The 24,183-nt window shown below is 43.0% G+C and overlaps 1 protein-coding gene across 1 annotated transcript in view; it reads right to left on the bottom strand.

The window, feature by feature from the left end:
* LOC311228197 (uncharacterized protein) overlaps window positions 1-24,183 on the bottom strand; it is a 465,049-nt gene that overhangs the window by 182,628 nt on the left and 258,238 nt on the right. Inside the window, exons 16-25 of the mRNA XM_084314108.1 lie at window positions 23,174-23,347; window positions 22,728-22,901; window positions 14,319-14,492; window positions 13,835-14,008; window positions 13,703-13,749; window positions 12,316-12,946; window positions 11,091-11,264; window positions 8,453-8,626; window positions 8,321-8,367; window positions 7,159-8,008 (exon numbers count right to left, since the gene is read on the bottom strand). Coding sequence (XP_084170234.1) covers window positions 7,473-8,008; window positions 8,321-8,367; window positions 8,453-8,626; window positions 11,091-11,264; window positions 12,316-12,946; window positions 13,703-13,749; window positions 13,835-14,008; window positions 14,319-14,492; window positions 22,728-22,901; window positions 23,174-23,347 — 2,305 coding nt within the window. The 3' untranslated portion in view covers window positions 7,159-7,472. The remainder of the gene's footprint in view (window positions 1-7,158; window positions 8,009-8,320; window positions 8,368-8,452; window positions 8,627-11,090; window positions 11,265-12,315; window positions 12,947-13,702; window positions 13,750-13,834; window positions 14,009-14,318; window positions 14,493-22,727; window positions 22,902-23,173; window positions 23,348-24,183) is intronic.

The following is a 24,183-nucleotide window of genomic DNA, read 5'->3' as shown; positions in this document are numbered from 1 at the left end:
TTTTCAGGTGTAATAAGAAAGCCCCCTGAGTTTTATGCTCTCAATATTTCGATATACATTAAATCCTACACACGATAGGAAATATTCAAACAGCTCAAAGATGATAATTCTAAGGCAAATACATTTTAACTCACTCACCATAGTTAGTGTATAGTATGGCTAACATGTATGAAAGTTGTTGATACAATATTATAATTCATAATAATTTTGCAGAAAAAAGCTAAATACAGAGTATTACCGGCGAGGTTGTTTGATTTTTGTCCCGATGATTGAAGGAAATTCATTTTAAGAACCATTTAGCATGAAACATCTTAAAACAAAGATGAATTTTTATTCATTATAACCATGAAAATAATGCAATGTTAGGTTTTACCGTGATTATAATAATTTGGCATAAGACATTGATGGCTATATTAATTTAATACCGTAACATTATTTAACAAAGTAAATAAACTCCCTTTGGAATGGTGACCGCTGTGTAATTTGATTTGAAACCTTTATTTATACTCGGGTGAGCTCTGAGGTGAGGCCACCTCATTTACAGAACTGCTGAGTGTGTTTAATGTAGACATTTTTTTTTTTATTTGTATGACAGCTCAGACTCAACCTTGATGACTTGGACTCAGGTAATGGGGACTGGGGAGGCTATGTCTTCTGACAGTCCAAGTTCCTTAATTATGGTACATTCAATACTCTCAACATTGTTGTTAGGATGTGGCCAAGTGGTGGAAAAATAGAGTCCGAGGCAGATTGTCATCACCCGGTGGTTTGTTTTTATTTTACCTTTTGTTCACCAGTGGAAAAATAGGCTGCAGCACAACTATATACAATAAGGTAGCATTTACATATGTAACAGGTTCCATCCTAGAGGCAAATCTTTCCTGTGACAAAATGGCATCAAAGGTAATAAAAAAAAGTCAACCAACGAACTAGATTCTTGTACCGGATCTCCTCTCTGGTAAACAAGAATACCCCGAAGACTCTGGCAGGAGCACTCATTCAAGGGTACTACGACTATGCTTGCACCTCATGGTACCAAAGCACCTCAAAGGCACTACATTTTCTTTTACAAACATCTCAAAACAAACTGGTCAGACTACTGCTTGACCTTACTCCTAGAACCCACCTCACCCCTGCCCACTTTGACAACCTAGGATGGCTTAGAGTAGACGACAGAGTACAGCAACTTGCAATGGGCCTGGTCTACAAGATACACTACACGACCAAGGTACCCATGTACATGTCAAAATACTTCCCAAAGGTCAGTGAATACCACGATCACAAAACCAGAGGGAGCTCCACAAATCATGTTCAACCCAGATTTGGCTCAAACAAGGGACTAAACACGTTTAGCAATTATGCCACATCAATGTGGAACGCCCTACCCAAAGCTGTAAAGGAATGTGAATCACTACCCACTTTCAAAACCACTCTCAAAGAACACCTACAGGAGACTGCAATTCGAAACTGGCCCCTGTAAATGTCCTAACCCAACCCCCTCCAATGTACAGTAAACGACCAAGTATGGTTGTCAATATTCCAATGTACAGTTTTGCTTGTACAGTTGTTTACCCCCTTGATGCCACCATCCACTCCCAATGTTAACGTTAATATCGCCTAATCTATGTTTTAAATTATGGCTATGTGTCTAATCTGCCCGTCGCTTATCAAAGACTCATTTTCCAGTCAACATTGGCAAGGCAGATTGTATTTTTATCGCTTTATTTCCGTTTGATAGCATTTTGAAAATCACCCGTTTTCCGGGGAAAAACAACCCATGCCTATGATAATCGCCTTTTACTGGAATATTCCAGAACGTTGTCATTTGTCTGCCTATTTATGAATCGTTTTCAAATAAACGCTAGATGATCGATAGTGTGCGCACGCACGTTCGTGCCGCGTACTGATAATAGCTGCTCTCATTTCCTGATCGCTTTTACAGTCAAAACAGCTATATCACATATCACAAACGCTTATATCTCTGTGAAAACGAGTCTGATTATCCTAACACTGATAACATAGATTCCTTACCTGAGGTCAGATGGTATCCAATTTCCGATCGCCATTCGAAAAAATCGATAAATGTATTGATCCATCGTGTGTACAGTATAACCCATATTCGCCGTGGCTCAGAGGCTCCAGAATGAACTCTGGTAGACCCTGGCTGCATCAGTGAGAAGTAAAATGTGGAGTCAGAAATCCGTTCTCCCATTCACTTTCATTGAGTCCATTCCAAAAGGGTGATTTACCATCTGGGAGACGATAGGGGGCGCTTTTTTCACATCTGATCGCCGGCGGTCCCTGGATCTCCAACGGTAGGCTTGCGTGATGCAATATGATTTCAGATCGCTAATAAAGAAAATAAAGAAAACACCAGAGAATAGCCGTGACGTGGCATTCAACGGTCGGGTCGTAAACCTGAGAAAAGCCGTGAGTGGCGCTCAAAGTGTTAACAATTGTGTGTATTGAGCTGTACTGTATTGTACCCATCCTGCAATCTGTTAATAAAGTTTTCAATCAAACGGTAGTCATATCGTCACCTTAAACTTCGATGCCCCGAGGGAGTTCCGAACCTGTGGTCTGCTGCTTTTAATGAAAAGTTGAATGGTTTTGTATTTTTTGCTCTTATTTTGAAATGGCATTTCTCATAAATAGATGATGTGTAACGGATGGTACCAAGAGGTGAATTCACTGCTTTGCAACGTGTCTATGTGTCTTTTAAGGGTGAGAGTGAGAGTGAGTTTAACCCAAAGCACCGCTACTCGCCAGTCACTTCACAACATCTGAAATCCATCGTGACTGCGCCTCGTGGTACCATCCAGCATCCTACTCTACAAAAACACCAAAACATTTCACTCAATGTGGGGTTTTGTAGTAGAAGTGCGTAGTTGTTATTGAGTTGTTTTGATCACCATGGAGTCAGCTAAGAAGAGAAACTGTTCTCAAATGTGGGAACACTTTGATCTGATCAGTCCTAATAAGGTATGTGCATTGTACTCCTTAACTCATTGACGGCCAGGCCCTTTTCCCTATCTGCAGACTAGCACCAGCTTTTCTTGACCATTTTCACGATCTTTGCGGAGCTATTGTATATTCTATATTATAGCTATGGAGACAATAGTATGGCTCATTTGACAGACACTATTTCTAAAGCACATATCAGTGTTGTTTATTTCAACGTGGTACAAACGGTTCATTAGCTATTACCCTAATGACCACTACAGATGAATGTGTAGTTGTTGACTCTTTGAGACTTGAAAGTGACTCCATACTCTCCCTAAGCCCAAAATGTTAATTAATTATGCCATAATAAGTATAAAGCTAGTCAACTTAATGTCCCTGATTACAGTTCCACTTTGGACCAATCCATCAGCTGCCAATCAGGCTGCGTGAGCAGAGAAGGAAGTTGTGAATCAATGCAGAACCATTTACATTTGATATACTAACTATTACTCTGTTGGCTTTAAAATGGCGCTCACCACCTTCAAGGCTTTAAAGGGTGAAGCTCCAAGCTAGATTAGTGAGCTCATCATAAAGCCCCTACTGCCCCAGTAGGGCTCTCCGCTCCTCAGACCAAGGGGTGCTCGTTGTCCCCCGGACCAAACTTAAGACCAAAGGTGACCAGGCTTTTTCAGCCGTAGCACCTAAACTGTGAAATCAGGTCTGCCGATAGTGTGGAGTCCTTTAAAACCCTTCTGCCCCCTTAGACTATTTTGTGTTTTTTGCCTATATGTATTTGTGTACAACGATGGCTGTGTTGATTATTATGTCATGAAATTGGGTCAGATTGGTCATCTTTGATATATATTCAATATATAAAAGGATCATCATTAGAATACCTCTATAAAAAAAAGGTTATACACTTTAGCCTGGCAAAAACCTTGGTTTTTTTTCTTCCCATTGACTCCAACGTTAAAACGCAGATTTTTAATCTGCACTCATTCATTCAATTGCCGCTGTAATTATCAAATAAACGCTATTTTCGTACCACCGGGAGCCTGTTGCTCTGTCAGTATGTCCGTTACCGTTTATGACACACGATGGCGCAGTTGCACTATGGCTGGTGTAGGCCGTCAAAGCACCATGGCATTCGACTACCTAGACTCATCGGCACATCTCGCAGCCCTGGTGCCGGGGTGGAAGCTCCGACGAGCAGAGTGCAGGAGTGCGGAAGTAGGCTGGCTCTTCCACAATCAGCGATGAGCTTTCCAGAATGTATCTGGGGGTTCATTTACTGTATCCCTGCGAGTATAATAGCCAAAAAGCAGTGCTTACTAACGTTATTAGTTACGCTATTTCGGACCAAATTAGTCATTCATTTGTAAATATGAATACATATTCTTTTTCACACGGACTCTGTGCATGTTTTCGACGCTGAACTCTGGCGTTGAAAACGCATATAAATGTGAACTAAATGCAGATGTCTGCGTTTTTTTTGTCATAAAAAGGGATTTAATATCAAACAGGAATATAAGTGGTTAAGATTTGGAAATAGTTGTAATCTTTTACATATATATTGAGGTTAATGCTGTTAGTGCACTTCCTGAAAAGATTTTTTTTTATATTAAAGATTAAGAATTATATGGCCTTGAACTTGATGCAAACATTTCATGCTTACGAATACAACTCTGCAAAGTCGTTAGGGGGGCATAAGGGTTTACGGAGTCTTAAAACCTTTCGATATAGTCAGGCCTATAATTGATCATGTATTTGGTGTAACATTTGTGTATGTGGTTGTTTTTAATTAAGTTATTGTAAAGTATTTTTTACAAGTTTAATTGATATTATATGTGATGTAACGTGTAACATATTGTGGTTATTTATGTATGTTATTTTGATTAACCTTTTACTGCCTGTAAAGCGCTATACAAATTTACCTTACCGTTTGGAATTGGCATTACATTTGTAAAGAATGCATTAGGACTTGTTTAGGACTGGAAACCCAACGTTTCAGACTTGTGACTTGCTTGAGACTTGCCAGTCTTGACTCGGGACTTGTGTAAACACTTGGTCCCACCCAGTGGTGCGTTATTAAAATCAGCGCGCGTGCACGCGCTCCCGCGAATGCGCATTTAATGTCCCCTCGCTTGAGCGCAGACTGGAGACAGTGCCCGATTGCCTCTACGAATGGAATGTAACACATGTCTTCACAACAGGTTGGGTGTGAATGTATCTGAGAGCGTATTTAACACACCTGACGACCGGCGCTATTGATATGCAAATAGCGAGTACTTATCATGTCCCATGAAGAACGCATGCCTGGTCCCACCTCTGGTATTGTCAAGTTGTATGTGTTTTTTGAATACTGGGTCTCATTCTCGAACGAAGTTACGACAAAATATTTCGTCTTAGCCAGATTTCGGCCTATTTAAGACATATTAGGGCTGGGAGTGGGAGTCCTCAAATTTTCCTGAGATCTTATTTGAGAGCAGATCTAAGAGTGCTGAGGAGCACACTTAAATATGCTCTCAGCCCACGATCAAATCTCATGATTGATTGACTAATTTTAAATGTTATTATAACTTGACAGACTGTGTTCTCATAGTGATTCCTTCACGTCAACGCTACAGGCCTCATTGGAATTAATTACTTAATCATAATTCAAATAAATATGACAATATTTGTACGATAAGAAATTACGAATTTGATGTCGGAAAAATAAATAATATGGATTCATCTGATCACAGGGCAGCTGGATTAACCATATCTGAACCAGCTATTTTGGACAAATAATTACTCAGATATTCAAACACAATTATGCAATTATTGTGAAATGATTGAAAATAATAATAATTTAATGCCTTCTGTGGAATTTGTATTTCTTATTTGTTACACATCTGTTTTAATGATTAATTATATACATTTGAAATAATGCAGGTCAACATGCAATGTATCCCATTGATTGGTATACAATGGGACAGACCTTTGTTTGATTGAAAACTTTATTAACAGATTGCAGAATGGGTACAGTACAGTACAGCTCAATTACATAAGGGGATGCAGACCAGAGAAAGAATTTCGTCTTGTTTACATCAGGGTCCCCCATTTTCAATTCATCATAACATATATGACACACATGACACAGATAGACAGTACTGCTACATCTATACATTTATGACATACCAGATTTGCAAATACAGTACTGTTTGTGATACAAAAAGAGTCCAGAAAAGAGAGTACATTTGACATAGAAACTGTTGGAGGAGGTTGGGTAGGGGTGGGGGATAGACTTACACTGTACAAGCAAAACTGTACATTGGAATATTGACAAAACCATACTTGGTCATTTACTGTACATTGGAGGGGGTTGATATAGCTATAAACCTGCATTCCTTCGAATATATCATTAATCAATTAAACTTATATTGAAATACACTATATAGCCTATACACCAACACTGAAATGACAGTGGATAAATAAATAAGAACTAAAGCTAATCGGTGGAAATAGACTGCATTAATATTCCATAACAAGTCTTGTGTGCGTCTACGAATGAATAATAAGCCATACTGCGTTCATTCATTACGCCCGCCGTAGGCTATATATATTATATGTCATTCATTCATTCATATACAGTACTGCGCGCGCGTGTCTGTGTGTGTGTGTGCGCGCGCGCTGCGGCAGGTGTGTACCGCGAGCTGTATATGATGCCAATACATTAATCTAATCTAGTTTTGATGGGCGCAAGCGTGATTACGAAACCTAGCCGCATTTCTCGGAGACGCTCTCTGACTGGGTCATGTGTGGGTTCAGGAGGTTGGGAGATCTAGTTTGACTTGACGGGTATGTATTCACATAAACTTCACATCCAGCTATGAGTAGGTAAACGTTATGTTCATTCTGTTATTTTAAACCTGTAATTATGGGAAACTATTCTAGAAATAAAGAGATACTTGGGTGAAAAATACCAAATAAAACAAAGGTTGAAAGAAAATATATTTTAATCAGTCAATCACAAATATCATGAACGCTCAGCTGAACAACAATAACTGGATTCTGTCAATACACTGTGTAAACATCTAATTTATTACATTTTCAAAATATATGTCTTAAGTCTTCAAATAAGTAGTAAATAATTTTACATATGCACATCAATATTATCACTTTCCTGTATGTGTGTGTGTGTGGGGGGGGCACTGACACAGGAAGCTACTTCACCTACTCTATCTGACACAGGAAGCTACTCTACCTACTCCATCTGACACAGGAAGCTACTCTACCTACTCTATCTGACACAGGAAGCTACTCTACCTACTCCATCTGACACAGGAAGCTACTCTATCTGACACAGGAAGCTACTCTACCTACTCCATCTGACACAGGAAGCTACTCTACCTACTCCATCTGACACAGGAAGCTACTCTACCTGACACAGGAAGCTACTCTACCTACTCTATCTGACACAGGAAGCTACTCTACCTACTCTATCTGACACAGGAAGCTACTCTACCTACTCTATCTGACACAGGAAGCTACTCTATCTGACACAGGGTCACAGAGGAGCCTTCATCCGAAACCCTAAACCCAGGGTAGAGGGGCTCAGTGAATGTGCAGTGGAAGGTGTGTAGGTGGGTCAGTGTGTCAGAGGAGACTGTGTAGAAGGACAGAGTGCCAGCAGGACAGTCCAGATACACTCCTACTCTGGTGGAGCCAGAGGGGGGGGCAGGTAAGGGTATTCCTCCGTAATTGTGCCAGGCAGTGTATCCATCATCATGACATTCCAGAGACCAGGAGTTATCATTAACTCCAAGAAAACCGTCAGCAGCCTCTCCTTTCCTTCTGATGCCTCGATATGTAACTCCTATATGAACCCTTCCTTTATGCTCTACCTCCCAGTAACAGCGTCCAGTCAGACCCTCTCTACACAACACCTGTGGATAGATGTCAAATCTCTCTGGGTGATCAGGATACGACTGATGCTGTTGTTCCCATGATACCGTTCTGTTCCTCTCAGACAGAGAGAGGACGTTGTGTGCTGTGTTTGGGTCCAGTGTGAGTTCACAGGCATCTGATGGAGAGAACATGACACGATTTATCACACAATACACATAATCATCTTCGTTCACATTAGAATGTTTAAAGTTGCATTAACCGTTTCTGACACAAGGATCATGTAGAAGAAAGAACATTTGTATGTGGTTGAGTCTACATGGTCCTCGTTTCAAAAACAGTTAATGCAGCTTTAACTTCATCAACTGAATAAACCGGTTCTATTTATTTTATAATTGATCAACTGAGCTCTTCTGTTATTAATGAAATGCCTCCATATCCTGAAGGGAAGCTCAGTCTGTAAATGTGCAGAACAACAAGCTCAACTTACATTTCCTGATCTGTGGTTTCAACCTACACTCTCCACCATGGTCAACACTGTAGGAGAGGTAGACACAAGAGACCTTGATACACACAAACACACACAGAACCATCCATTAACCCCTAAAGTACCACATCCTACCTGAGAGTCTCCAGTCTCCAGTATGGATCCTCCAGACCAGCAGAGAGCAGCTTCACTCCTGAGTCTCCTGGGTGATTGTAGCTCAGATCCAGCTCTCTCAGGTGGGAGGGGTTGGAGCTCAGAGCTGAGACCAGAGAAGCACAGCCTTCCTCTGTGACCAGACAGCCTGACAGCCTACACACACACACGCACACGTTCAGATACACAGGTAATAATATTTAACCAACACACCAAATGTACATATTTCTTTTTATGTTTTTAAAATATGTTTTAACACATTCAGCGCCAAGGACGAGTTAACTCGTTTTTGGCCGACATGCGTTGAACGCCAAGGACGAGTAAACTCGTTTTTGGAACATTTTTTCTTTTATTCGATTTTTTTTATTCATTACAGGTTCATGGACCTCGGTGTTACCATAGGAAATCATTCTGAGATCGCTAGAGTGCAATACCGGCCGCATCCTGCTAGGTGGCAGTATCACCCACCCTTTGAAACCTTATTTCACACCGTGTGTTACATCTAATTTCCTCCGGTCAGATAATTTTGGTACAGCAGGGAACAAAATAACTAGACGCCCATCGCCAAATGCGTGTAGATTTACGGTCTGGCGTCTGAAAATAATAGTCTGCCCGCCAGCTGGCGTGTAGTTCATATCGATACTCTTATTTTGAAAATCCTGTGCGGGTCTCATTGCCGCACCAAGCGCAGCTCCAGTCATAATATCTGGGCTCCGGCAGCTAGAAACTTTCCGTTCATATGATACTCTTATTTTGAAAAACCCTGTAGCAACTCTGCAAGTCATATCCACCCCAGTCCGTGCTTCTGCTCCATTAAAGCCGAGCAGAGAAGCGATACACAGCATGCAGCCATAGAGCAGACTATTTGATTCCTTAAGGGCTCGAAGTTGCCTGGGTTTTGGTCATATGCTCCCGAAATGCTCCCGCTGTTTGACTGCTTCTATGTGCAGTGAAAACTACTATGATTTGCAACCTAGTTATTCATTTAATTCGGGGCAAACTAGCGTTAGCTCCACGTTAGCCGCGCGGAGCTAACGCTGCTCCGCATAAACAGAGAGAGAGAGAGAGAGAGACAGAGAACAGCAGGGGCTAGCGGGGGAGGAGCCGTCTGTGTGTGTGGTGTGTGCGTGCTGACAGAGAGGAAAGACGACCAGTTGACTGACTCATTCCTTCAGTCCACTAAAAATTATGCTAATATTCGTTATGTTGTTTATGATATTAATTGAAAATAGCATATAAGAATATTATATAGTAATAATAACACATGGCGATATACTAAAAAGCTATTTATAATTTTTGGCTAGTAAAAAATCTGCCCGGCTGGTAGTTTTTAAAATCTACCAGCCAAATGGCTGGTAAGTCAAAAAGTTAAGTTTGTTCCCTGGGTACAGGCAAATCTAGCGGTTCACTCGATCACATTGGAACGGGTCCAGGACACTCGATGCATGCGTTGTGCCGGATTATGTCGGGGACCAATACTGGGCCAATACTGGAAATCGTGATCAGACAATTGGAATATTCTTTTTGGAATACCCCCGATCAAAGGTAAGGACTATCTGACGTCAATTCCCCCTTGATCCTACAATGATTTCATGTCGATCCAGCTGATCAGCGTGTGTGGTGTTCAAAGCGAATGCCGTTACTGGCGATCAAAGCATCAAAAAACGATCCCCCCCCCCCACCATTTCATGCAGTAACATAATATTTATTATATACATTTGATTTTGAAATAGTAGCGTGTCCAGACGAGAAATGCCAACGCGTATAGCAGAATTCACGTAGCGCCCTATAACTCAGCTTTTCAGGAATTAGCCCGGATCACTCCTAAACTATACAATATTCGGCACGGGAAAACACGCAAACGTATATATATGAAAAATCTCTTTTTTGCATGTTCGACGGGAGAAAGTCACTGTCAAATGACCATAGTATTGTCTCCATAGCTATAATATAGAATATAGCTCTCGAAACATAGTGATGCAGTGAAACTAGGCTATGGAAAGCTGTAGGGGTGGGAATCACCAGAGGTCTCACGATACGATACTATCACGATACTTGAGTCACGATACGATATTATTGCGATACTAAATATATTGTGATATGCTGAGTATTGCGATATTAATATTGCGATATATTGCAATTTATTACCTTTTTTCAACTGCAAAGTAAAACTTTGTCAACATGTTTTATCTAATCAAATAAAGTTCAGTCTGTTCATCTCACTTCAATAATTTTTATTATAGAACATGGTATTTTCTCAAGCAGACAGATGTAAACACTGTAATCTGTGTTGCATGTACCTGACAAACTTAACTGTTTGTATTAGTCATATTCCAACTTAACTGAATGCACACGCGTGCATGGACTACTGTACAATTACAGGTATTGAAATGAACAATGCAACTTCCTTATACAAAAAAAAATATATATACAAAATTACATTTTTACTTGGCGTCCCTGTATCGATACAGTATCGCCAAGCAAAGTATCACGATATTACTATGTATCGATATTTTCCCCCACCCCTAGAAAGCTGGCACATTAGCTACAGGGATAAGGGTAATGGCTGGCGCTGAAAGTGTTAAATGGTTGTCTGTTGAACTGGTCCAGGAACACTAACCTGAGAGTCTGCAGTCTACAGTGTGGACTCCCCAGTCCAGCAGAGAGCAGCTTCACTCCTGAATCCTGCAGGTCGTTGTTACTCAGGTCCAGCTCTCTCAGGCTGGAGGACTTGGAGCTGAGAACTGAGGCCAGAGCTTCACAGCATCTCTCTGAGAGGTTACAGTCACCAAGTCTGGATATGCAATAGAGATACAATAAATTCTATTGAAAAGTGGTATATTGTTTATTAATACATAATAATAAAAAGCATTAACACTTTGAGTGCCACTCATGAGATTTCTCGTGTTTTTTTTATAGGTGGTTGAATGCCACTCACGAGATTTCTCTGAATTTTTTTTTTTTTAGCGATCTGAAAAATTATTGCATCACCGAGCCTACCCGAGTATAGCCAAGCGGCGCCGGCGATCACTGTCGAAAAAAGCGCCCCCTGTCGTCTCCCAGATGACATAAGTGATTTTGGAATGGACTCAATGAAAATGAATGGGGAAAAAAATCCGGTACTCCACATTTTCCAGTCCACTGATCCAGCCGGGGTTACAACAGTTCATTCTGGAACCTCAGATCCCCGCTGATCATGGAGTTCTACAGTATCGCGTTGGATCCATACACGTATCGATTTTTTCGAATGGTGATCAGGAATTGGAATATACCAGTTGGATACCATCTGATGTCAGGTAAGGACTCTATGTTATCAGTGTTAGGATAATCAGAGTAAGTTTGATGAAGATATAGGCTGTTTTGTGAAATGTCTTCTTTCGGTTTCACTGTAAAAGTCAGAGAGGAAATCAACGAGGCGATTATCCGTGCGCGGCCGTAATGTGCTTGCGTGCACGTATAATATTGATCATCTAGCGTTTATTTGAAAACGATTCATAAAAAGGCAGACGAATATCAACGTTGTGGAATATTCCACTAAAAGACGATTTTCATAGAATGCTCCAGAATGGGCTGTTTTTTTATATCAAAACGGGGGCTTTTCTAACTGCTCTGAAACGGAAACGACGCGATAAAAAAACAATCTGCCTTGACAGCACTAACTGGAAAATAGTATTTGATAATGCGATGGGCAGATTAGACACATAGCCATAATTTAAAACATAGATTAGGCGATATTAACGTTAACATTGGCGCCGATGGTGGCATTCAGCCGGTAAAAAGGAAAACCAGGCATGGCGCTCAAAGTGTTAAGAGAATACAATGTATTAAGATATAAATGTACCCACAGAGATATAGTAGAGGCTTTGACCACTGGCAGCAGCCTCAGAAGAGCCTCCTCTGAAGCAGAGTATGTCTTCAGCTCAAACACGTCCACTTTCTCTTTCTGACACAGGGTCACAGAGGAGCCTTCATCTGAAACTATAAACCCAGGGTAGAGGGGCTCAGTGAATGTGCAGTGGAAGGTGTGTAGGCGGGTCAGTGTGTCAGAGGAGACTGTGTAGAAGGACAAAGTGCCAGCAGGACAGTCCAGATACACTCCTACTCTGGTGGAGCCAGAGGGGGGGGCAGGTATGTCTGTTCCTCTGTCATTGTGGAAGGCAGCGTATCCAGAATCATCATCATCACATACCAGAGACCAGGACTTATCATAAGCTCCAAGATAACAGTCAGCAGCCACTCGTTTCCTTCCGATGCCTCGATATGTAACTCCTATATGAACCTCTCCTTTCCTCTCTACCTCCCAGTAACAGCGTCCAGTCAGACCCTCTCTACACAACACCTGTGCATGGTAGTCAAATCTCTCTGGGTGATCAGGATACGACCGACTCTGTTGGTTCCATGTTACCGTTCTGTTCCTCTCAGACAGAGAGAGGCTGTCCTCTACTGTGTTTGGGTCCAGTGTGAGTTCACAGGCATCTAATGGAGAGAACATGACACTATTTATCACACAATACATCATAATAATCTTCATTCACATTAGAATGTTTAAAGTTGCATCAACCGTTTCTGACACGAGGATCATGTAGAAGATATGTGGTTGAGTCTACATGGTCCTCGTTTCAAAAACAGTTAATGCAGCTTTAACTTCCATCAACTGAATAAACCTGTTTTTTTTTTAACAATATATTTATTGGGTTTTAGTTTGCAAATTACAACATGTATATCAGCAGAGCAGTATTGAGCAAACATTTTCACCCCGTTCTCCCTCGCCTAACCCCACACAAAATAATAATTAACTTCAAAAACAGGTTCACATAGGAAGGATACAGATTTAAATAAAAAATAAACATAAATAAATAATAATACAACCAAAATGTTTTACACATTAAGTAAAGGGTGTTTCTTGTCATTTTTACACAATAATAAAAGAGTTGTCCCACAGTACTCCCCCTAATCCTGTTCTTGTTGAAGCAAGTTCCCAACATTCGTATTACAAACGGTCCCCAGGCATCATCAAAAATGTTTTGTTTACGTCTAACAATATACACCATCTTTTCCATTGACATGTTTGAAGCCATTTCTTTAATCCACATACCAATTCTTGGTCCATCAAACCTGTTCTATTTATTGTATAATTGATCAGCTGAGCTCTTCTGTTATTAATGAAATGCCTCCATATCCTGAAGGGAAGCTCAGTCTGTAAATTGTTGCAGAACAACAAGCTCAACTTACATTTCCTGAGCCCTGGTTTCAACCAACACTCTCCACCATGGTCAACACTGTAGGAGAGGTAGACACAAGAGACCTTGAGACACATAAACACACACAGAACCATCCATTAACCCCTAAAGTACCACATCCTACCTGAGAGTCTCCAGTCTCCAGTGTGGATCCTCCAGACCAGCAGAGAGCAGCTTCACTCCTGAGTCTCCTGGGTGATTGTAGCTCAGATCCAGCTCTCTCAGTTGGGAGGGGTTGGAGCTCAGAGCTGAGACCAGAGAAGCACAGCCTTCCTCTGTGACCAGACAGCCTGACAGCCTACATACACACACATTCAGATACACACACACACACACACACATTCAGATACACAGGTACTATTATTCAACCAACACACCAAATGTACATATTTCTTTTTAATCTGATGTTTTTAAATGGTTGTCTGTTGAACTGGTCCAGTAACAAAAATAAACTAACCTACACCGTAGCACTCAACACTTTGATGAACATTGTTACTCAGCTGATAGAGTTGTGCCCTTCCTGATGACTTGTCGTACAGAACTTGTAAGTCGCTTTGGATAAAAGCATCAGCTAAATGACTAAATGTAAATGTAAATGTAACACTAACCTGAGAGTCTCCAGTCTACAGTGTGGACTCCCCAGTCCAGCAGAGAGCAGCTTCACTCCTGAATCCTGCAGGTCGTTGTTACTCAGGTCCAGCTCTCTCAGGCTGGAGGACTTGGAGCTGAGAACTGAGGCCAGAGCTTCACAGCATCTCTCTGAGAGGTTACAGTCACCAAGTCTGGATATGCAATAGATACAATTAATTACATTGAAAAGTGATATATTATTTCTTAATACATAATAAAAAGCATTAAGAGAATACAATGTATTAACACATTGGACGCCAGACCCGAGATAAGTCGGGTTAACTCGCCATCGCTTGAGCGCCAAACCAGAGAAAAGTCGGGTTTTGGTCGTTATTTCTTTTATTCGCTATTTCCATTCATAATCCATCCATCCAGCCTGATGTTATCATTGGGAATGGGTCTGAGATCGCAAGCATCCAATACCGCCGGCTAACGCCTTTCGGCTGGTATTGCACATCCTTGGAATCTCTCTGGCTCAGCCTGTACGTCGATCTAAAAATTCCGGTCCGGGTTTTCCTAGTCGGGCAGTAGTAACGTTTATAAACACATGGATTGGGGAGAATCAAGTGTGGTAAAGCTTAGGTGGTGTTTCATATAAGGACTCGGACAGCGTGGCCATTTCAAGTAACGTCTTTATTATCTCACACAACTGCACCTGCGCCACGCCTTACAGCAACAGCTATGGATGCCCGTAAGGGACATCCACTACATCTCCCCTTCTCCCAGGAATAAACCTAACATCCTCAAGTATATGTTGAAATACTCTAAAGAGAACCATAATGATGTAACATTACATAACATTCCTGCACAGATAATACAGGTAAGTGCCTTCTAGCTGTAAGGTGAAGCACTCCTTTTTTTTTTTTTTTTTACTGAACGTAGTCCTTGAGCCATTCTGGCAGCTTTATCTGCCATCTTGGAACGTCTCTCACTTTAGTCCCTGTACTCTCTCTCTCTCTCTAGTCAGGGCGCCTGGTGCCATTTCCTCCTCTGTTGTTGGCTCCTCCTGTGGAGTCGGTGTCTCTTGTGGCTCAGGGAGAGCTTGCAGATGAGCCCTGTTCCTCCTCACCACCTCTTCTCCTGCCCGGACCACATAGGAGCGTGGCGTGTCAGCCTTCCTGAGCACCGTAGCTGGCCGTTTTGAGGTGGAGATCCACACCGATTGACCCGGTCTCAGTTCCGGCCTCTGTGTGGCCCGGTGTCTCTCATTAAAGTTCTGCGTCTGTCTCAGTTTCAGTTGGTAGTCCTTTTCCTGAAAGGCCTTCGGTTTGGGCCATTGTGGTTTCAGGTGGGCAGGCGCCTGTGGCAGTGGGGAGCGGAGCTTCCTGCCCATCAGGAGCTCAGCAGGTGATGGTCCATGCTACAATGGTGTGACTCTGTACGCTAACAGTGCCCTGTGTGGGTCTTCATTCTTACTCAACAGCGACTTAGCCGTCTTGACACCCCTCTCTGCCTCTCCATTGCTCTGGGAAAAGTACAGGCTACTTGTCACATGAGCAAAGTCATAATCTGTGGCAAAGGCGGCAAACTCCGCTGACGCAAACTGTGGACCATTATCACTCCGCAGGACCTCTGGGACCCCGTGTCTGGAATACATGGCCTTTAACGCCTCGATCACTCCTTTAGTTGTGGTAATGGGGGTTTTCTCTATTTCAATGTACCTTGAATAGTAGTCTACTGCTAACAGGTAGGTGGTGCCCTTTAGGTAAAACATATCCACCCCTACCTTTTGCCATGGCCGCTGAGGCAATGTCGATGGCATCATTGGCTCTGGATGCCGTGTCTGACTCTTCACGCATGTTTCACACTGTGTTACTACCTTAGCGATCTGACTACTTAAGCCCATCCACCACACTGACTGCTCTGCTCTCGCTCTGCACTTAGATATCCCCATGTGTCCCTCATGTAAACGTGCCAGCATTTCTGTTTGCAAAGTCTCTGGTACTACTATCCTCCGTCCTTTCATTAAAAGGCCTCCTGCACAGTATAGCTCACTCTGGTAGATCCAGTAGGGCGTTTAGCTGCTGTGGCAGTTCCTCCTGTCTTGGCCACCCCTTTTTGCACTGCTGTATAAGCTGTCTGCAGACTGAGTCCTTTTGCTGTTCCTCAGCATTCTGTTGCAGCTTTGCCTTAGACGCTGGTAGGCCCTGCTGTACTGCCTCAACAAACACCTGTGCTTCTCCTTCCAGCTCTCTTTCCTCCTCTGTCAGTGTGCGCACGATTGGGGCCCTTGATAATGCATCTGCCGTTATCAACGCTTTCCCTGGGACATATACTATGTGGTATGTATATCTCAGTAGTCTAAGCCTAAAGCGCTGGATTCTTGGGGGTAAGTCATCTAGTGCCTTCGTACCTAACAGAGCCAACAGTGGCTTGTGGTCGGTCTCTATGGTAAATTGAAGGCCTATTATATACGAGCTGAGCCTTTCGCATGCCCATGTTACTGCCAGCGCCTCCTTCTCCACCTGGGCATATCTCTGCTCTGTGTCAGAGAGACTGCGTGAGATATAGGCTATTGGGCGCCACTCCTTGTTGTCCTGCATTTGGGTCAGGACTGCTCCCACTCCAAAAGATGATGCATCTGCAGACACTCTTGTCTTAGCATTTGGCCTGTACTGTGCTAGCACCCTATCTGAGGCCAGATCAGACTTCACCTTTTCAAAGGCTGTCTGCTGCACCTCTCCCCACACCCAGGCATTCTCTTTCACCAGTAAATCCCGTAGTGGTTTGGTAGTGTCGGTGAAAAGAGGTACAAACTTTCCCATGTATGTGGCCATGCCCAGGAACCGTCTCACGTCTGCAACATTTTGTGGAGCGGGCATGTCTACGATTGCCCTCACTTTCTCTGGGTCTGGTGCTATGCCCCCTGCACTGACTTTGTGGCCCACGAACACCACCTCTGTCTGTGCGAACACACACTTTTCATTTAGGGTCAGACCGGCTTCCTGAAGCCTGGATAGGACCGCAGTGAGCCTCTCATCATGCTGGGCCTTATCTACGCCACATACCAGCACGTCATCTGTGTGGCATATTATGCCCGTCAGCCCGTCCAAGAGCTGCGACATGCGCCTCTGAAAATGTTCTGGACCAGAGCTGATTCCGAACGGCAGGACATTGAAACAGAAGCGGCCACACGGAGTAACAAATGTGGTGAGCTCTCTGCATTCTTTGGATAGGGGGATCTGCCGGAAACCTGAGCGTGCGTCTAGCTTAGTGAAGATCTTTGCCCCATTCAATTGAGCCAATGACTGCTCTACTGATGGTAGTATGTGTCGTTCTCTACATACCGCCTCATTGAGTCTAGTCAGATCCACGCAGACCCTGATGTTCCCAGTGGGCTTTATCATGGGTACCATACCCGCACACCACGGCGTTGGCCTTTCTATCCTTGAAATTACTCCCATCTTTTCCATTCTCTCCAACTCCTCCTTAACTTTGTCTGCTAGTGGTATAGACACTCTGCGTGGAGTAGTGAGTGTGTATGGTACTGCATCCTCCTTCAGGCGAATGCCGTAATCCCCCTCTAGCCTCCCCAGGCCTGCGAACACTGTGGGGAATGTACGCCTGAAAATGTGCCCTGGGTCCTCCAGTTCATCAACCCGCTCTACCAGTCGCAAGGCTTCAACTGCTGGCAGGCCTAATAAGGGTCCGACTAAAGAATCTACCACAAATACCGGCTGGGCAACCGTTCCACTTTTGCTCTTGAGCTGGCATGTGACTTGCCCTGCTACCTGCAGCACCATGTTATTGGGCCCATATAGCTTCTTATCTGTTGCCATCAAGGGGCCATCTCTGCTATATTTATATAGCCTGGTGGGGATAGCAGTGACTGCTGCTCCGGTGTCTATTTTAAAAGAGATCACTTCTCCATTGAGTTCTATGTCTGTGTGCCAGCCAGAAACATGATCCTTCACTTCTCCTAGAAAAAGGGTGTCCTGTTGTAATTCTCCCTCCTCTAGCATCTCATACACTGGCTGTGCGAAACGGCACACTGCAGCAAAATGCCCTGTTTTGTGGCACTGCCTACATTCTGCATTGCTAGCTGGACATTCTCTCCAGCGATGGGGGGAAAATCGACCACATTTCTGACATTTCTCTGTGTTTTTGACTGTCTGTCTTGTTCTGGTATACCCTGTTTGTTTGTGCCCATATGCCTCTTTCCTTTTGAATGGACGAGAGATCACATCCACCTCTCTTCTCTCCTCTGTGTGTGTAGCCCCCCCACGCATCACAGTCTGTTGCTGCTTCACCGTTTCCTGCTGTTTCACTTGACTGATGGCCTTGGACCACACACATAGTGTTGTGAAGAAGGCACGACAACGCCTCTACTTCCTCAGGCGCCTAAGGAAGTTCCAAGTCAGTCAGAAGATCCTTAAAAACTTCTACTCATGTACAATAGAGAGCATCCTGACTGGCAATATCACCTCCTGGTTTGGGAATAGCACCGCACAAGACCGAAGCAGACTACAGAGAGTGGCACAAGGATACTAATTGAACACCACAGATACCACAAATTCTTCTATGAAAGAGAGACTTCGAGAGGTTTTGTATCAGATTTTTATCATCAATTACTAACGTCCTCGTATGAAATCCTCCACCTAGACTCAGTCTGGAGGAGGGATAAACCAGACCTGGAAATAAATTGATTGGCAAGAAGCCTGGGCAAATGTTCGACTTGCGTCACGTAACCCGGACCATCAACAAATCAATCTTAACTATATTCATAGGACATACCTGACTCCTATAAGACTGAACAGAATGGGTCTTAAACAAGACTCCAGATGCTCCTTATGTACAAATGGGGATGAGGGTACATTTATGCACGTGTACTGGGATTGCCCACCAGTTAAGATATTCTGGAAAGAAGTGACCCAGCAATTATCAAATCTCTTAACTCTGAATATACCTGTACACCCCTCTGTATTACTGTTGAATGATGTTTTTGAGTTTGCAGTCCCTATACAGCTAAAGAGATTGGTTTTATCTGGTATCACAGCGGCTAAAAAGCTGATAGCATCACAATGGTTTCAACCGGAAAAAATTTGCCGGAAGGTCTGGATTCTTACATATCTCGATGTGATTTATCTAGAAATATCTACAGCAAGAATTTTGGGTCTCAGTGAATCCAAAATTACAATGTGGTTAGAAGTGGTGGAGAGGATAAAAGCTAGCATATGAATTGTAGTGCCTGGTTAGGAGCGAATGATAATGGATGAATTATCCAAGGGGGGGCCCGGGGGGGGGGAGCGAGCGAGAGCATACGGGTGTAGGGTATTAGATAGCAAGTATTAGGTGTATATCTTGTATAATACATTTATTTAAATGGTAATTTCATTGGATGTGCACTGTTAATTAATGCTTGTAGATCTAATTTTATGTTGTTATGTTTATGTTTGTTTAAAAAATAATAAAAAAAGAAAATATAAAAAGAAAATAATGAACACAACACTAACTTACACTGACAAAAATAAAAAATAAAAAAAAATTCAGCCGAACGCACAATTGGAGGGGGGCTTCCCACTCTCCAGAACATTTACAACAAGCGGTGCAGGGGTAAGGCTAAGAGAATTATTAAGGACTCGAGCCACCCAAACAACTGCCTCTTTGAACTGCTGCGGTCAGGCAAGCGATACCGGAGTCTCATGGCAAGCACAGAAAGACACAGAAGAAGCTTCTATCCCCAGGCCATCAGGTTGCTCAACGAACAATAACTATGCAAAAACCATCAAATGCACTCACAACACACACATCCACACGCACACTCACTTTAAACAAACAACACACTGCAGCACCCACTCTCCACACTTTAGAACACCTAGACACACTTTATATTTATTGGTAAAGGATTTGCACTACAACCCATATACCACAGTACACCTTAATGTAATTGTACCTCATCCCATTTCTGCTTTGCACTATATAGTAGGGGTGGACGGTATAAACGTAATACGGTATAAACGGTATTAATTTGCTCTACGGTATGGATTTTGACTATACCGTGTAACCGGTAGAGTAGCTCTAAAATAGCAATGACGTCATGTAACCACAGCGCGACTATTTCAATCGCATTTGCCCCTAAAAATAGATAGAATTAGTCATAGATAATAGATATGTGCAAACTGGAAAAAGTTATTTAGGAGGCTTCGCGCAGTGGGCGTGTCAACACGCAATTGTCATTTCATAATAAACACATATCACCGCGGCGCACAGTAAGTTTCAATTTCAGTTCCTGGCATTTTTAACCAGTGGAGAAAGGTAAGAGATGTCCCTATCGTTTTTCTTATATGAATTATTCTATGTTAATAAAACATACCTGGTGATCAACTACAGTTTGCTGTAAACATTATGATATGCGTGTAGTGTTATGATAACGACGGCTGCAGCGGGAGCCGGGAGGACGGCGGCAGCAGTGGATTTGCGAATAGCATGCAGCTGCAGAGCCGCAGAGCCAGCGGCGCTTTCAGGTCAGGTCCGCTCAACAGCGCCCCCCCACCCAACGGCTGAAAGCTGTGACCAGACCTGAAAGCGTAGTAGCATTTAGAATGTCCTCCGCTTCATCTCCCATGAAGTATATCAGCGTATTGACTTGGCTCTGCGGCTCTGCAGCTACATATGCTTCTAGCAAAATCCAGCATCCAGCCTGGCTGTTTGCAATGGGAGCAGCACGGACTCGGGACTTATTTTATTTGGAATATAATGACTTTATACGCAAAAGTAGCCTAGTTTTAAGTTCAAATATTATAAATCTACATGCCTTGAGGATGTCATTCTTTATATAGCCTGCCTATCAGGCAAAAAAAATTATTCTAACGGAAACACTGATACCGTGATATATACCGTTACCGTCTATGCTTCAAATTATACCGTGATATAAATTTTAGACCATACCGTCCACCCCTACTATATAGTATTGTATATTAGTATATTGCATAGTATATTGTATATTGTATGGTAACTCAGTTACTCTATTCTGCATCGAACATTGTACATATGTATATACTGAACACTGTGTCTACGTACGTGACTTCTATTTTACTCTATTTTTACATGCTATACTATTTTATTTTATTACATACTTATCTTTTGTCTAGCACAGTCTCTGGAGCGTAACAGAAAGAAGCATTTTGTATAAAAGTATTCTGTACTTCTGTATGACAACTATTAAAGAAACTTGAAACTTGTTCAATGTCATGTCAGCGTCCAGCTGCAGTTTCTCTGAAAGGGCCATGTCTTTTATCCCGACAATAATGCGATCCCGGATTAACTCCTCCCACAACACCCCAAAGTTAGTGTTCTGCGAGTTTATGCACTGCCGTTATGAAGCTATCCGCGGCTTCCCCTGGCTCTTGTTTACGTACGTTAAACTGCGCACGCTCGAATATGACGTTATGTCGCCCTACGAAATGTTCTTCCAAACACGTAACCACAGTTGCATATACGAGCCTTTCCTGTGCACTCAGCTGAGTAGCATTTAGAATGTCCTCCGCTTCATCTCCCATGAAGTATATCAGCGTATTGACTTGGAAAGCCTCTCCTTTCCTATCCAGTCCCGATGCGACGCGATATCTGTCAAATCTCCGGATCCATCTCGGCCAGTTCTTGCCGTCTGTGCAGTCAAAATTCTCCGGTGCGCTGACATGGAAACTGTCCGTCTGCGCACGACCTGCTGCCGGCACTGGTGGCAGCGCCCTTGCTGGCGCTGGTCACCGCTGATTCATGTTATTTGGTGGATTATGTTGGCAACACGATCGACATCAATACTTGGAATGGCATCAGATAATTGGAATATTCTTTTTGCAGTACATCCTAGTCAAGGTAAGTGCTATATGGTATCAATCTTGCGTTGATCCGAGCATGCCTTCGTTGTGATCCGTGTGTCCTGTAACGTTACTCCACAACGTATGCCGTTGGTGACGATCGAAGCATAGAACCCCCCCCACCCTTTCATGCATGCATGATGAAACATAATACCGATAATATAGCGTTGATTTCAGATTGATTGTTGATCCAGGCGAGGAATGGCACGGTTTCTAGTGAAATGCACTAAACGCTGCTTAGCGACGTTTCCTGCGATTACACAGTATTACTCTAAATACTCATATTCACCACGGTATAAAACAGGAATGTATGGATGGATTTTTTTTTCACAAATTGAACAATATATACTCGATGTCAAATGGGCAATCGTTTTATATCCATAGCTATGATATTTAATATAGTTTTAGCCCTGCAAACACCGGCATGTAGCCCCATTCATTAAAACGCTGGCATACACGGCCATACGGCCCACAGAGACATCTGGCACTGAATGTGTTAAGATATAAATGTACCCACAGAGATATATTAGTCTTTGACCATCCATTAACCCCTAAAGTACCACATCCTACCTGAGAGTCTCCAGTCTCCAGTGTGGATCCTCCAGACCAGCAGAGAGCAGCTTCACTCCAGAGTCTCCTGTGTGATTGTAGCTCAGATCCAGCTCTCTCAGGTGGGAGGGGTTAGAGTTCAGCGCTGAGACCAGAGAAGCACAGCCTTCCTCTGTGACCAGACAGTATGACAGCCTACACACAGATATACACACACATTTATATATATATATATATTACACACACACATTTATAGATATATATATATATATTACACACACATTTATATATATATATACACACACACACAAGCACACACAGACAAAGTGAAAACCACACAAACACACAGGTACTAGTATTTAACCAACACACCAAATGTACATATTTCTTATTCATCTGATGTTTTTTTTTTTTTTTTAAAGATGTTTTTAAATGGTTGTCTGTTGAACTGGTCCAGGAACACTGACCTGAGAGTCTGCAGTCTACAGTGTGGACTCCCCAGTCCAGCAGAGAGCAGCTTCACTCCTGAATCCTGCAGGTCGTTGTTACTCAGGTCCAGCTCTCTCAGGCTAGAGGACTTGGAGCTGAGAACTGATGATAACGCCTTACAGCATTTCACTGTGAGGCTGTTTTGTTTCAACCTGAAGAAGAATAATAGAACATTAGAGAAAATAATATAATATGGCTACAAATACTGAGATGGCGCGACCCAGGTCAGTCGCCGTCGGTTTTGCTCTGCGAAGATTGTGCATACTTTTAGTTATGTTTATTTTTAATACCTTTTTTATGAAAACTACACTGGCGGGGACGTCATACGACCGCCAGTCACTTATGGACCTAAACTCCGGACTGAAAGGAGTTTAGCGACACTTTATGCCAAGATTGGCCATCGGAGATCAGGCGGGACAAAGGCGGCGGTGGGACAAGGAAGAAACACAGGGGAAGGAGGAGCGGAATCAGAATTAGGCTAAAAAGTTCTGCTTACCGACCGGCGATTCTATCCATTTTACTGGCAAATGTACGTTCACTGGAAAATAAGATGGACGATCTTTGGGCGAGGGTTCGATTCCAGCGAGAGGTGAGAGACTGTAACATCATGTGCTTCACGGAGACATGGCTGAAACCAGCGACTCCGGATCACTGCGTCTCTCCTTCGGACTCCTTCTCAGTCTTCCGAGCGGATCGTACAGTAGCCTCCGGTAAGAGCTCTGGAGGGGGTGTCTGTCTCCTCACAAACAGCGGCTGGGTAAGCCCAAAGGAGATTAAGATACTCTCCAGTTCATGCTCCCCGGACCTGGAACATCTGTCCATTCAATGTCGACCGTTTCATCTCCCCCGAGAATTCACCGCCATTATCATGACGCCGGTGTACATCCCTCCACAAGAGAATACCGCCAGGGCCCTGGCGGAGCTACAGGGGCATCTCAACATCCACCAGATCAAACATCCGGACGCAGCCATGATAGTAGCCGGCGAT

Source organism: Notolepis coatsorum (genome assembly GCF_963971535.1).
Source record: "Notolepis coatsorum genome assembly, chromosome: 5".
Lineage (NCBI taxonomy): Eukaryota > Metazoa > Chordata > Actinopteri > Aulopiformes > Paralepididae > Notolepis > Notolepis coatsorum.
This window is presented reverse-complemented; position numbering and strand designations above follow the sequence as displayed.